This window comes from Syngnathoides biaculeatus, chromosome 11 (assembly GCF_019802595.1).
Source record: "Syngnathoides biaculeatus isolate LvHL_M chromosome 11, ASM1980259v1, whole genome shotgun sequence".
Classification (NCBI taxonomy): Eukaryota; Metazoa; Chordata; class Actinopteri; order Syngnathiformes; family Syngnathidae; genus Syngnathoides; species Syngnathoides biaculeatus.
The window spans coordinates 24629189-24641710 of NC_084650.1; the positions used below are offsets into that span (position 1 = coordinate 24629189).

The window sequence follows — 12522 nt, forward strand, 5'->3', positions numbered from 1 at the left end:
TATTATATGTGACTGCGATTCTTACGCTTTATTTGTTCCATTGTTTTACTATTTCTGACCAATCGAATCGCTTATTCCCCACCCCGTGATTTTCAAGAACCAATCATTGTTTTCTCCAACTGGTATACTTGATTATATTACCACAGCGCCCGCTTAATTTACCCAAGCCAATTTCCCATCGGTTTATCATTTCCGGGCAAAGATAGTGCTCAAAACAAACGCCTCCAGACCCAACAGCTGGCAGTACACGAAGGACTCCGGAAAACGTTTTATTTACATCTTCGTCACTATCCATACGTTCTAAAATCCGCCAAAATTTTTGACCAGTGGGGTGATGGTCGATATGTTCAGCTGAATTAAAATATAAAATCTCTCTCCATTTTTCTGTCCAGGGAGTTTTCGAAGCCTGCAAACCCAAGTTACATTGACCGGATAATAGCGGATTTGCTTCGCCAGACGAATACATACTCTAATGGTGAGCAAAAAAAAAAAAAAAAAAAGTCACGATGTTGATGTACAGTATCTGACTTGACCGTTTCCTGTACAATTTATCACCTTGAGGGGCTTGTTTGCGTTTCCACCAGGCGTGTGCTAAGAGGCCATCCTTGCAGGGGCCGGTGCCTCCCCCACGGAAGAAGACGAACCCCAAACCTGAGCTGAGTGAAGAGCAAAAGCAGGAGATCAGGGAAGCCTTTGAGCTTTTTGACACCGATGGAGCTGGATACATTGATGTCAAGGAACTCAAGGTAAAGAGGGTTGGTGGAATTATATACATTAAAATCCCCAAGGAAGATGCAACGTTTATTAGGTATGGATCGATTTAAAAGCCCTTTTATATATCATTTTAGTTGCGTGGTATTTCTTTAAATAGTGCTCACCTCCTCCATCAAAGTATTCTTTGCCGCTTATCTCACGAGTGCCACGGGGAGTGCTGAAGCCTATCCCAGCTGTCAACGGGCAGGAGGCGGGGTACACCCTGAACTGGTTGCTAGTCAATCGCAGGGCACATCGAGGCAGACAACCGATCGCACTTACAATCACAGCTAGGCGCAATTTAGTGTGTCCTATTAATGTTGCATGTTTTTGGGATGTGGGAGGGAACTGCTTGAATATATTGTAATGTACCAGTAACTATTATTTTAAAAGGGCATTTGTATCATATCTGAAGTTGAGTAAACAAACACCCCTGGTCAGTATTTGCATAGTAAATATGGTGTCTTTATTTATTAAACTTGTAAATTTTGGTTCTCTTCTCTGCAAGGTTGCAATGAGGGCTCTGGGGTTCGAACCAAAGAAAGAGGAGATTAAGAAGATGATTGGTGAAGTAGACAAGGATGGCACAGGGAAGATCTCCTTTAGCAATTTCCTCAGTGTCATGACACAGAAGATGGTAACTATATTAACCTATTGGTTACAAAATTTCAAGACATTTACATGGGGGAAAATTCAAATTGATTTTTTTTTCCCCCAAACTGTTTCGAAGTTCCAATTTTAGCTTTGTTGGTTTACGTCTTCACACTTTTACATCACTGCCCTTATGAGGCTATTAAGTGAATTAAAAAGTTATCCGTCAAAGCCAAAGCTGTATGGGGAATAACATGGTACAAGTCCTTCAAAGTGGTATAGCAGTGGTCCAGAATGCCGTTTTCCCTAGTAGGACATTCAATGTGCTCGGGAGTTTGTGGTTGAGTTTTTTGCTTTATTAATTAGAGATGGCAACTACAATGAAGGGTGATTTTTTTTTTTTTTTTTTTTCATTTTATTTGTTCAGTCAGCATTTGCACTGCAAGTTTTGTGTTAGCCTGATTTACAAAAACAGTGACTTCATGTCGGGGCTTCAGTGTGTGCTGAGCTCCATGACTTCAGCACACTATTTCTAATTTATGTAGAACCATTGCCTATCTTTAGTCTTCCCCAAAAGCTTTGCTGTTGGGGATGCATTCACAAAAGCAGAGTCCCCGTGAAGTGGTGGGCAGCAGAATGTGGAAAGTCTTTACGAGTCTTTATGAAGCTTGCCCATTTTGTTGGTTAGAGAGCAACAAATGTATACAGTGGATTTCAAAATCCTTGCGGTCTGAACTTAACTTGCGTTCCACACACGCTTCCTTCATGGCGGCGCTCTTTCCTCTTCTCCATTCGCCATAGAGCGCAATCACTCCAGTGACGACTATCTCCGAGAAAAAAAAAAAAAAAAAAAAACTTGATTTGCTGGCAGAAAACACTCCAGAGGTATAGGGAATATACTAGAGCGCCAAGGCATCCACCTGTGTAGGTGACAACTTTTTTCAAACAGTAAATTCATCAGAATTCTTTTGAAGGCCTCGGTTAACGGCAGACTTTTGATTTGAACGTTACATGACACGTTTTAGTGAAACTGCATCTTCATTTCATTCAAGGCCGATAAGGATTCCAAAGAAGAGATCCTGAAAGCTTTCCGCCTGTTTGACGATGACGAGACCGGTAGGATCTCCTTCAAGAACCTTAAGAGAGTCGCGAAGGAGCTTGGAGAAAACCTCACAGATGAAGAGCTGCAGGTAAGACTACGAGTGGCAAATGGGTGAAACATTTCCCAAGTGTCCAGTAAATTTCCCTGGGAAGTTACTTTAAGAAGTAAACGGCTGGTTAGAACAGCCGCTTCACAGTTCTGAGGACTCAAGTTAAAATCCGGCCTCGCCTGTGTGGAGTTTGAACGTTCTCCCCGGGCCTGTGTGGGTTTTTTCTCAGAGTACTCTGGTTTCCATCTAGATCCCGAAAACATGCATGAATGTGAGTGCGAATGGTTTCTTATGTGCTCTGCGATTGGCTGGCTACCTGGGATAGGCTCCAGCACACCCTCATAAACAGTGTAGAACTTATATATATATATATATATATATATATATACATACACACACACACACACACACAGATGAAGCCAAAAGTTTACATACACCGTAAAAACATTTCATTTTTTGTCTCGCTGTCTGAAGTCAAATCAGACTGAACATCTTCTGTTTCAGGTCAGTCAGGATCATCAAAATTATTTAATCTTGCTGATTTTACTCCGGACAAAGAGACAAAAATTGTTTTTTGCAGTGTATATAAACTTCTGGCTTTAACAGTACACATCTAAATATGTACAAACACAACTGTCCTCCAATAATGGTCATATACAAACATACACATTTAAATGAAAACATTGTTTTCTCAAATGACTTCCATTCAAAATAGCACAATTAAAAAGTGACATTTAAATAGAGGTAATTACATATTCCACAGACCCAACGCTTTTCCACCAACATATTAACAAAGTCCTATTTAAAATGTGAAATAAAAAGTGCACCTCTCCATCCCATAAAGTTCCATTCAGCCTGCAAATAGATGATCTTTCATGCTTCAAGTGCAGAAAAAAACTTTGTTTACTACATTGTTAAATTTTTGATTATTGGGAGCCATTGATCAGTCTTCATATACATATTTTTGAACAATAATAACTAAAGGTAATTTTACTATAGTAGTATAGTTAAGTTTTGTTTATAATTTATCATTAGCATGAATCAATACCCAACAAGTAGCTTTCGGTTTTTACCGACATCTTATGGCATCTGTAATCGATTGTAAACAAATACCAGTGAGCACTTTGATAGGGAATTACCATATTGGGTTTCTGTTGTTAAAAATTGTTTATTGGGTTGCAAATACAATTATCTTGTTGCTTGATTTACATCCACCCCGAATGACCTGTATGAAGGAAATGATTGAGGAGGCGGACAGAGATGGAGATGGTGAAGTGAACCAGCAAGAGTTCCTCAGGATTATGAAGAAAACCTGCCTGTATTGACGGTGATGTTTGATTTGACATGGAAAGCGGCTTAGGTTTTGGCCGCTCTCAATTTGTATTGTGTCAAAAGGTTGGACGTGTTAAATCTCATCCAAAGGGTCCATTAATATCAAAGATGCTCTTCTTCAGGATGCTGCTCTTTTGTGATTATATTGGCAATTGCTCATTGTTGAAAAGATTTCAGTGCTTGCTGTAATACATGCCACACAGCTCATTCCAACATATCAAAAATTATTTGTTCATTTATAATGTGTTCTCTAGATTGATTGTCAGTCAGTTTGAACAATAATCCAATAGCGATCGGGCAGCCATCATTGAGTGATGGATCAGAATAAAAAAAAAAAAGTCAATTTGAGAATTTCCACCCAATTTTGAGTCTGGAAAAAAGTGGCACGTTAAAGTCACATGCAAACCCTAACAAGATCAGTATTACAGTTACACGTTATGGATGCTGTGCTGGTTCTAGTTTTGCTTTGCTCTGTATTTTTCAATGTTTCTATATTGTACAGTGCCTGTAAAACAATTCCAAGAAAAGCAGTATTTATGGTACAGAAAATAAATGAATGATTGCTGGTGTTATGTTATTAATCTGTCATAAATAAGGGTAAGACTGGTGGAGTTTGAACCTTGCCTCCTGCCTTCCTGTATACACAGCATCTTAACCCTGTGATTTGAGCAGGTTTTCTTCCTCACACATTCCCCCAAAGATATTCATGTTGAGTATGGAGACGAAGAACAAATTAAAAAGAACAAAGAACAATACCCATTCAATTAACATGAACTGAATGACCCCCAAATTGAACATTAACTTACTCAAAAAGGAACAGGAAGTCCCCCATAATTAAGAGGAAGATAGAGGACCAGAAGAGGCCCAAACTGAAGAGAAAATGCCCCCCAAATTTCACAATTAAGCTTACACAAATCCATCTTTCAACCACGCAAGAGTCAGCAGGCCCATTTGAAATTCCCACGAGAATTCTCTGGTTCTGATTATTTTTGTTACTTCTGCATGGACAGTTCAAAAATTTTAACCTCTGCCTACACAAAACTCGCATGACGCTGGATCATAGAAGTCCACTTGACAGATGGCTTTTTTAACTTTATTAATTCAATTCAATGAACTTTAATTTTGAAACAATGAAAAATGTGTCATTAAAAATTGACCATCAATAATAAAATACAAATCCTTATACGGGGCAACTAACTCTTTAGCTGCCAAGTATAAAAAGTATCACAAAAGTATCACAACCTCTACTCACAAATTTAAACTGCATAAACACATTGAACCATGAACATTTCCTGGAAAACGTTGATGGCTGCTCTCATATTATTATTATGATTAGGAGATTGCAGATATTCAGCAGGTTTTATTGTGGTTCTGTTGCTATGCTCCACTTACCTCAGGGTTCTGAACTTTGAAAGTCACTCAGTTTATTCTTAGAGGCAAAGTCTCTGCTGAGTTTCCGCATTACTTCTGCATGGCTCTGCTTTGCCAGCTCCTGGCGTACAGACCCATAATGCTCTTTCACAAACTTGGCAAACGGTGTCGTCGGACGAGGCTTGGATGGCGCAAGTAGGACGAGTTTACCGGTGCAGAGTGCGCACACAAACTTCTGAGTGTCCAAGGACTTGGAATGACGCCCGATTCTGCAGACAACCGCAGGCTTATTAACACTGAAGTATGTGACGCATAAAACGTGCATTTCATCTGGAAAAAGGCAAGTGTGTCACATACGTATTCTGACAGCGATTGCACTGGTACTGGAATTTATACTTGATGTCATAACTGTGGCAGCGATTCACCATCGGCAACTCAGGGTGAACCAAGGTGGACTTCCTTGCATATAGCTTCCATAAGCTTCCGTGTCCGTCCCGCACGCCATTGATCAGCCAGGTCGCGGCGTGGCACATCTCATGGATCAGAGTGTCCCGGAGGCGATCTAGGAGGGTTTGATGTTTCCATCAAAATATTTGGGAGAAATTCAACTACGCATTACTAACATGACCTGCAAATAATCTCAACAAAGACCTCCAGACTTGATGAATGTTACCAGGTTATTGTTTGACATGCAGTAAGTGCAATATTTTCTCTTAATTTTGCACCACAATTTTGTGCATTAGGGCAACATTCCCAAACACATGAATTGACATAAAGGCTCAGTTCTCCAGCCAGATCAGTCACCCCCTGATAGGTGCTTATGTTTAGAGCATGATCAATATTTATTTATTTTTTTTTTTTTTTTTAACAGATTCAGAAAAAAAAAAAATAATGTTTTTTACAACCGATTAATCAGCCAACTAATTTAGAAATTGTAATGTAGAAAATAACTTTTGGTCTCTTAACACTTAAAACAAAGATTTATTGCAGGGATGTCCTGATATGATCATGTGATCAAAAATTGGGATCAATAACAGGATTTTCAGCCAATCCAGATCAGCTTTATTTATTTTTAGATATTTTAAAAGTCACAAAATCCAAAGGTCTGGCCAAATGGAACAGTAATAGCTTTGTTTTGTAACAAAACATAACTGTTAGGGGTATTCGTAGTACAGGTATAAGTTACTGAAAGTGACACACAGACTGTGTGAGTTTGTGCCCGTCTGGATGCGTGACATTCTTACACAATCGCTGCCCTCCCCGAGTGTGGTTTCAACCATTTAATAACAACCCAGTTTGGTTTACTGTTAAACTAAACGCTCAACAAAAATAATTACAAGAAATTTGATGTTTACTATACTAATAGTAGTAACACTAATACTAGAGATTCATTTTAGAAATAGTCATCTTAATGCTAACAGCCAATGGGAAACCCTGTTGACGGACTAGCTAAATTAGCATTCCATCATGGTTGGGATTTACATTCAAATAAATATTTAAAGTTAAAGTACATAGTAACACACAAATGGAAAAAACAGGAATATATTCTTCCTAATCTGTGATAAACTAAATTGTTTTATTCTGACGTTCTATTCATTTTTTACTGCAAATGCATCGCTCCATGAATACATTGCACCACATTGCCCATGAGAGGCCACGCCATGTATCGCAAGAAGACATGAAATAACTGAAAATTTCCCGTTTTAGGTCCAACAAACCCACAACCTTTGTGAGGATGAGCAGCTTGTAAAATGGATGGTCAATAGCGATTACCAAAATTATTTTTATTTGCTAAATATCTGGATTGTTTTTATTTGTATTTTTTAATATTATTTTACTGGTTACTAATTTATTCTTGGTTGTTCTTTTAAATATCAAAAGTTGCCTTTTGATAGTTATACATATCAGCTACATGAGGCATTTTCAAATTTTAAGTGTGCTTTAGCTTTTTCAAGGATTTATATCTTAGGAAATGTATACATTCCCGGCTTTCCACACAGCCCCACCTGTCAGTATCGCCTCTTTGGCATTTCCGTATGTATTCAGAGTTTACACTTAGTGGGTCTGTCCAAAGTCCGGATTGGATCATATGCGTAGATGAAAAATGCAAAAACTACAAACGAAAGAATATGGCCCTAAGCGTTCTATTACCTGCAGAATCACAGACTTTCTCAGACAGTTCGATGCGAGCGTAACGGTCCCCTCCACCTCGGTTCTGTCCAGTGACACAGTAGCCTGCTGTTTGGCGCATCTTTTTGTTCCAAGTCACAGACATACTGATGGGGAGCTAGAAAGGTTCATTAAGAAAACAAAATCATTCAATAAGCCTTTGAAAATTTCATTGAAGAGATGGAATGAGGGGAAACTCTGCTATACCTTTCCATCAAACACACTGCGGTTGTACATCTGGTACAGTTTGGTTGTAAGTTCTTCCTTTTTTTGCTTAAAATAACGGCAATAATCAGAGGCAGGGTTTGATAGAGACTCCAAGAAACAACCTGGAATTTTGCACAATGCGAGCCTGGAGGAAAGATAGACGACAAAAGAAAGCAAATATTGTAGGCACAGGATAGGTTAAAGCATTTCAGTCCAAGGTCAAGAAAATAATGCAATAAACACGTACCTGCTGATGCAGCTGTGTCTGGGCTCCGTCTGGCTCAGTGTCTGCTTTACTGTGGTGCTTTTCCCAGGAGTCTTTGGATACAAAGTTTCTCCACCTAATGACTTGGGTTTTGCTATCTTCTGCTTGGGAAGTGATACCGGAGGATCCTTACTGAATTCTGCATCGAAAAACAAACAGTAGAGAGCAGATATGAAACTAAAATGGTCAGTTTTAGAAACTCAATGTCATATGTCCACCAAGAGTGAGGCATGATGCCGTGACAAAAACACTTCAATATTACTCCCAAAGAAACAAGAGGTTTTTGTTGCACCTTTGTTGGTCTTGGGTGTGCACGTGGCACCGCTCAATGTGTTCTTCTTTCTAAGCCTGTCCAGTAAGGACATGAAGTCCTCTTCTGAACCGGATGAGTTCTCCAGCTTGGAAGGAGCTGAAAATGTGCGCTTGGGAGAAAGCTGAGATATTGTAGTACGGTCGGAAGGCCGAGGAAACATCGAGGAGACGGAAGGCAAAGACAGGGATGGTAGGCTGTCATTTTGGTCACAAAACACTGCATTGTTCTCATTAGGATTTGGCAGAAAACTTGGCTTTGTGGGTCGAGTCCTCCAAGTGGTCAGGAAGCTATGATCATCATCCTCATCCTCACTGTCACTGACAAACACCGGGGAGGCATATGAAGGTGGCAGTGGTCTCCTGAATTTATTTTGGGTGGCCGGAGTATTTCTCTTCTTCGGCACTGCAAGATAAGGGAGAGGAAACAATTGTGGAGTGTGACAATAAAAGTCAGGTCTGACGAGATAGGTAAGAATACCTTGAGAGGACGATTTTGTCTGAACGAAGTCATCACCTGATGAGTCATCCACAATGAAATCTTTAAGGCTTTTGGGTTAGAAAAAAACATTTTAAAAGATTTAGAACACCAAACTACAATTATTGTAAAACAAATTTGGATTACTATTTGAATAGTCACCTGTCATCACTTCCACTCTCAGGTACTTTCTTGGGCTTGGTCACAGGAGTTTTCACACGTTGCAGGACTAAATATACATAGAAAGATTAATATTAGGTCACATATTTCTATAACTTTGATTCTCCGGACCGCTGATCTCGCCCTGTGATGTGCAGGGGGAAACTGTGCGGGTGACGACCTTAACGACGTTGTGCCGGACCTCCGGCAGCTACTGATTTCTGTCGGGCTGGCAAAGTCCCACGCAATTCCGTTGAATAGCCGCTGCATGGAATAAGAACACTTGTTCATATAGTGAGGCGGGCTGACTTTCCCTCGTGATGTTAGTGTGATCCTGTTTTAGCTCTACCCCAAAAAAAATCCAGATAACTGAGATAAGGCTCAGTTTTTATTGACACATACAGAAAGGTGTTATTTATTAGTGGTGTTGAACTCGCAACGCTCAGTGTGATTCTGTGAAATTGTACACTACTGCAAACTGCAACCACACGAATAAACATGTTATTTAAAAGTCTTGTATTTTGCCAATACTTCTTTTTCTAGTAGTAGTTTCTGTATGGTACATCAGTGAACATGAAATATGAATTCTACTTGTCCACGCATTCCTGACTTCCAGATATTTATCTGCAGTGAGCTTGAAATCAGGTGAGCTTATCTTTGTCCCTAGCTAGGATCTCTGCCTACCTCTCTGCTCCTGAGCCAGCGCTGCCAACATAACGAACATGTGCATTCTCTCAAGTGGGTCTTCTACACAGAAGCAACCAATCAGAGAAAAGGGGGCAGTCAGAGCCAGATATTGACAAAGCGGATACAAAACTGGGTCAAACACTGGACAGTCGTATGACAAAACCAATGTACTTTTTAAAATTTGACAATTTCATACTAAGTCCATGTTGAGAGTATGGAAGTCTAAAAAGCCAAAATATGGGACCTTTAACAACTTTTATGGCACTTGCAGCTATACAATATTGGTGGCTTATTTCAGTGGTCTGCAGGCTACCAAATATGGTTTGCAAATAAATCACTGCTTTATTACAGTTGTATTTTTAAATTTGCAGTTTCAAGAGCCCTTTTTCAAACTGTTATTTGGGAATGTTTCATTTTACTTTCACAATCAACACATTTTAAATGACTTATTTTATTGTTTTTACCCCTTAATTTCACTAGCTATATGATCCACATCACCTGTGACCCTAGTGAAAAAGTGGAGAGGGTACATATTTGATCAGTGCTAATGTTCAAATTGCATCATGTAGCAGTGGCTTACAACAATTATAGTTATACTTTTTAGGATTCAATCTATTTTTCATGAATAGTCCCACCACACCACTGTATTTAAATGTTTGTCATTGTGGTGGTATTTGGACAGCCAAGTATTTTACTTTTTTGGTAGTTGGCAAACAAAAAAAAGTGACAACCACTGCATTAGACTATGCACAAATTAATGACCTTTTTATGCAATAAAAGGCATCATACATTTTTCCAAAACCACCATTACCATCATCATCCAAGCTCACTGTAAGAACACTTAAAATGGTAAAGAACGCGTAAGAAGTGGTTTTCAAGGTGATGCCTTCTGCAACTAAAAACAAAATGAAAACACTATCCTACAGGTGTATCTTCACAGAACTGCAATAATTAAAAAAAAAAAAAAACAGTATTTATGGAATTGATATAGTGTAGGAATTGTAATGTTAAAAAAATATCTAATATTAATGAACAAAGAAGTCTACTATACTTTTGTATTGGAATGTTGGTCATTATGCTAGCAGTTGGAGACTATTTTCTTTAGGTATTACGTGATATTAAAAAAAACATGGGAGAACTACTGCATTAGATAATTCACATGACTGAATTTTGTTAAAAAAAAAAAAAAAAAAAAAGAAGACAACTTACATTTTTCAAAACCGCCACTATCATCGTCATCTGAGCTTACTGCCAAAACACTTGAAGTGAAAAGAAAGATCACATTAAAATTAATTTTCCAGGTCAAGTCAAATATAACAGTTACGCTAAAGCAAAGTGAAAATACTGCATCCCACCGGTCCGTCTTCACAGCACTGCATGGTTTCTTCGGGTCACATTTAGTTTTTGGAGTGGCCCAGCTCACAAGGACTAAGAAATAAAAGAAACAGCAATCGTGAATTGGGTATAACAACCTGCCTCAAACATGGTCCCAAGGTTTCATGACACTTACGTTGGTCAAATTCATCATCACTGGGGTCAAGCGAAACAGGGTTTCTATGTACATTGCCATTGAAGTGCTGGTTCTCTTTGTCTTCCTCCTCAGACAGACAATGGGTAGCCGACACTGATTCTTCGACAAAAGGATTCCCACTTGTGGCGTCACAGCGTCGCTTCCCAATCAAATTAATCAGCTGGAAAAGGAGGGGGAGGCATATATTAGCAGATATAAGAGAAGGCAACACATTTCTGTACTACTGTACAAAAACCAATGACAAACCTTCTTTTGTGCAATGTCCAGTCCACCATCCCCTGTCCAGCCCATCTTTTTGGAAACTCGTTCAAATAACGTGAGAGTATCATCATTCATTGTTTTCGCTATAAAACTGCACAAAACAGAAAAAGTCATTCAATATCACATTTCTGTTGGATTCACATCTGGCAAAAGGCATACAGGAAATTAAAATACCAGTAGCCTATTAACAACGAAAATATATTACTTCGTTTTCATAATACTTAGTCACTTTACAGGAAGAAAACAAAAATCACCCCCCAGAAAAAAAAAATATACTGGACCAATATAGAAAGAAATAAAACAATAAAAGGGTGGAAAATAAGACTCCGCAGTGTGCTAGCTAATTATTGTTTTTTCCTTTATGTGACTGTCGATTCATTTTGAATCATCCAGGCCATATTTCGCGAAGGTTAAATCGAGATAACAGTATTTTTTTTTCCTCCAAAACGTAAAAAAAATGTCTTGGGTAATTAGTTAACGACGACACCAAGAAATTTGAACTGTGTAGATGATCTCGTAAGTCAGCACGAAAGGTGTTATCTGTTCACTAGCAAAGTAGCATTACTTGACTTAGTGTTATTTCGGAGGTAGTGCTGCGCATTACCCAAACGCTTGCAAATGGTCTTGTTCCGTGACGGTGAAATTTTCTTCGCTTGCGTGGGGAAAGGGCGACAGGACAAACGTTAAAACTGCAAATTCGAATCCCGTGGACCCTTCGTATTCTCAAAGGACCAATGAGAGCAGGCTTTATTTCATAGTGAAGGGCCAACCACGGAAGAGATTGTACGGGCTCCACATGATATTTAGCTTACGTCACATGTGTCAACAAGTCAGCGCACGAGCTCAACATCGATAAGTGGCGTGGCGACGTGGCGGCCATGTTTGCGGGGGCAACGTCAAAAAGGAGTTTGGGATAAAACAATTGTGATCCTTTTTGCATCTGCAAAGTTAGAGTTACTGTGTTGATTAAATTTGACTTTAACATGATAACACTTAATATATAAAAAAGAAGAATGTCTAATAATTTCAGCTACGCACTGTTCATTTGTGACGCGTCGTAACGTGAGGTCACAAATGATACGTACACATTGTCTCCTTCGCCGTTTAAAAAAAATAAATACCCAAGCAGGTCATCCTTCTAATAATCGGCTGTGTCTCGCGCCAATCGTTCTAAGCACAACTTCTCCTTCCAGTCAAATACGTTTCTTCCGTCGTCCACTGCCCATTCGAGTTCTCCATCCCGATAAAGTAACCGAGA

At 39.1% G+C, this 12522-nt stretch overlaps 2 protein-coding genes across 2 annotated transcripts; one reads left to right on the forward strand and one right to left on the reverse strand.

The window, feature by feature from the left end:
• The first annotated feature begins 176 nt into the window (after positions 1 to 176).
• On the forward strand, positions 177 to 4467 carry cetn2 (centrin, EF-hand protein, 2). Its single transcript, XM_061834705.1, has 5 exons — positions 177 to 475; positions 585 to 746; positions 1262 to 1390; positions 2397 to 2534; positions 3731 to 4467. The coding sequence occupies exons 1-5, from the start codon at positions 473 to 475 to the stop codon at positions 3818 to 3820; spliced, it is 522 nt and encodes a 173-aa protein (XP_061690689.1). The 5' UTR covers positions 177 to 472; the 3' UTR covers positions 3821 to 4467.
• gcna (germ cell nuclear acidic peptidase) lies at positions 1787 to 12020 on the reverse strand. Its single transcript, XM_061834701.1, has 14 exons — positions 11869 to 12020; positions 11250 to 11355; positions 10983 to 11163; positions 10828 to 10900; positions 10682 to 10731; positions 8789 to 8855; positions 8630 to 8697; positions 8132 to 8554; positions 7822 to 7978; positions 7575 to 7719; positions 7350 to 7485; positions 5556 to 5760; positions 5220 to 5467; positions 1787 to 2167 (listed from the first exon to the last, which is right to left on the reverse strand). Exons 2-13 carry the CDS (start codon positions 11337 to 11339, stop codon positions 5221 to 5223), a joined length of 1842 nt encoding a protein of 613 aa, XP_061690685.1. The 5' UTR covers positions 11340 to 11355; positions 11869 to 12020; the 3' UTR covers positions 1787 to 2167; position 5220.
• Between the last annotated feature and the right edge of the window lie 502 nt (positions 12021 to 12522).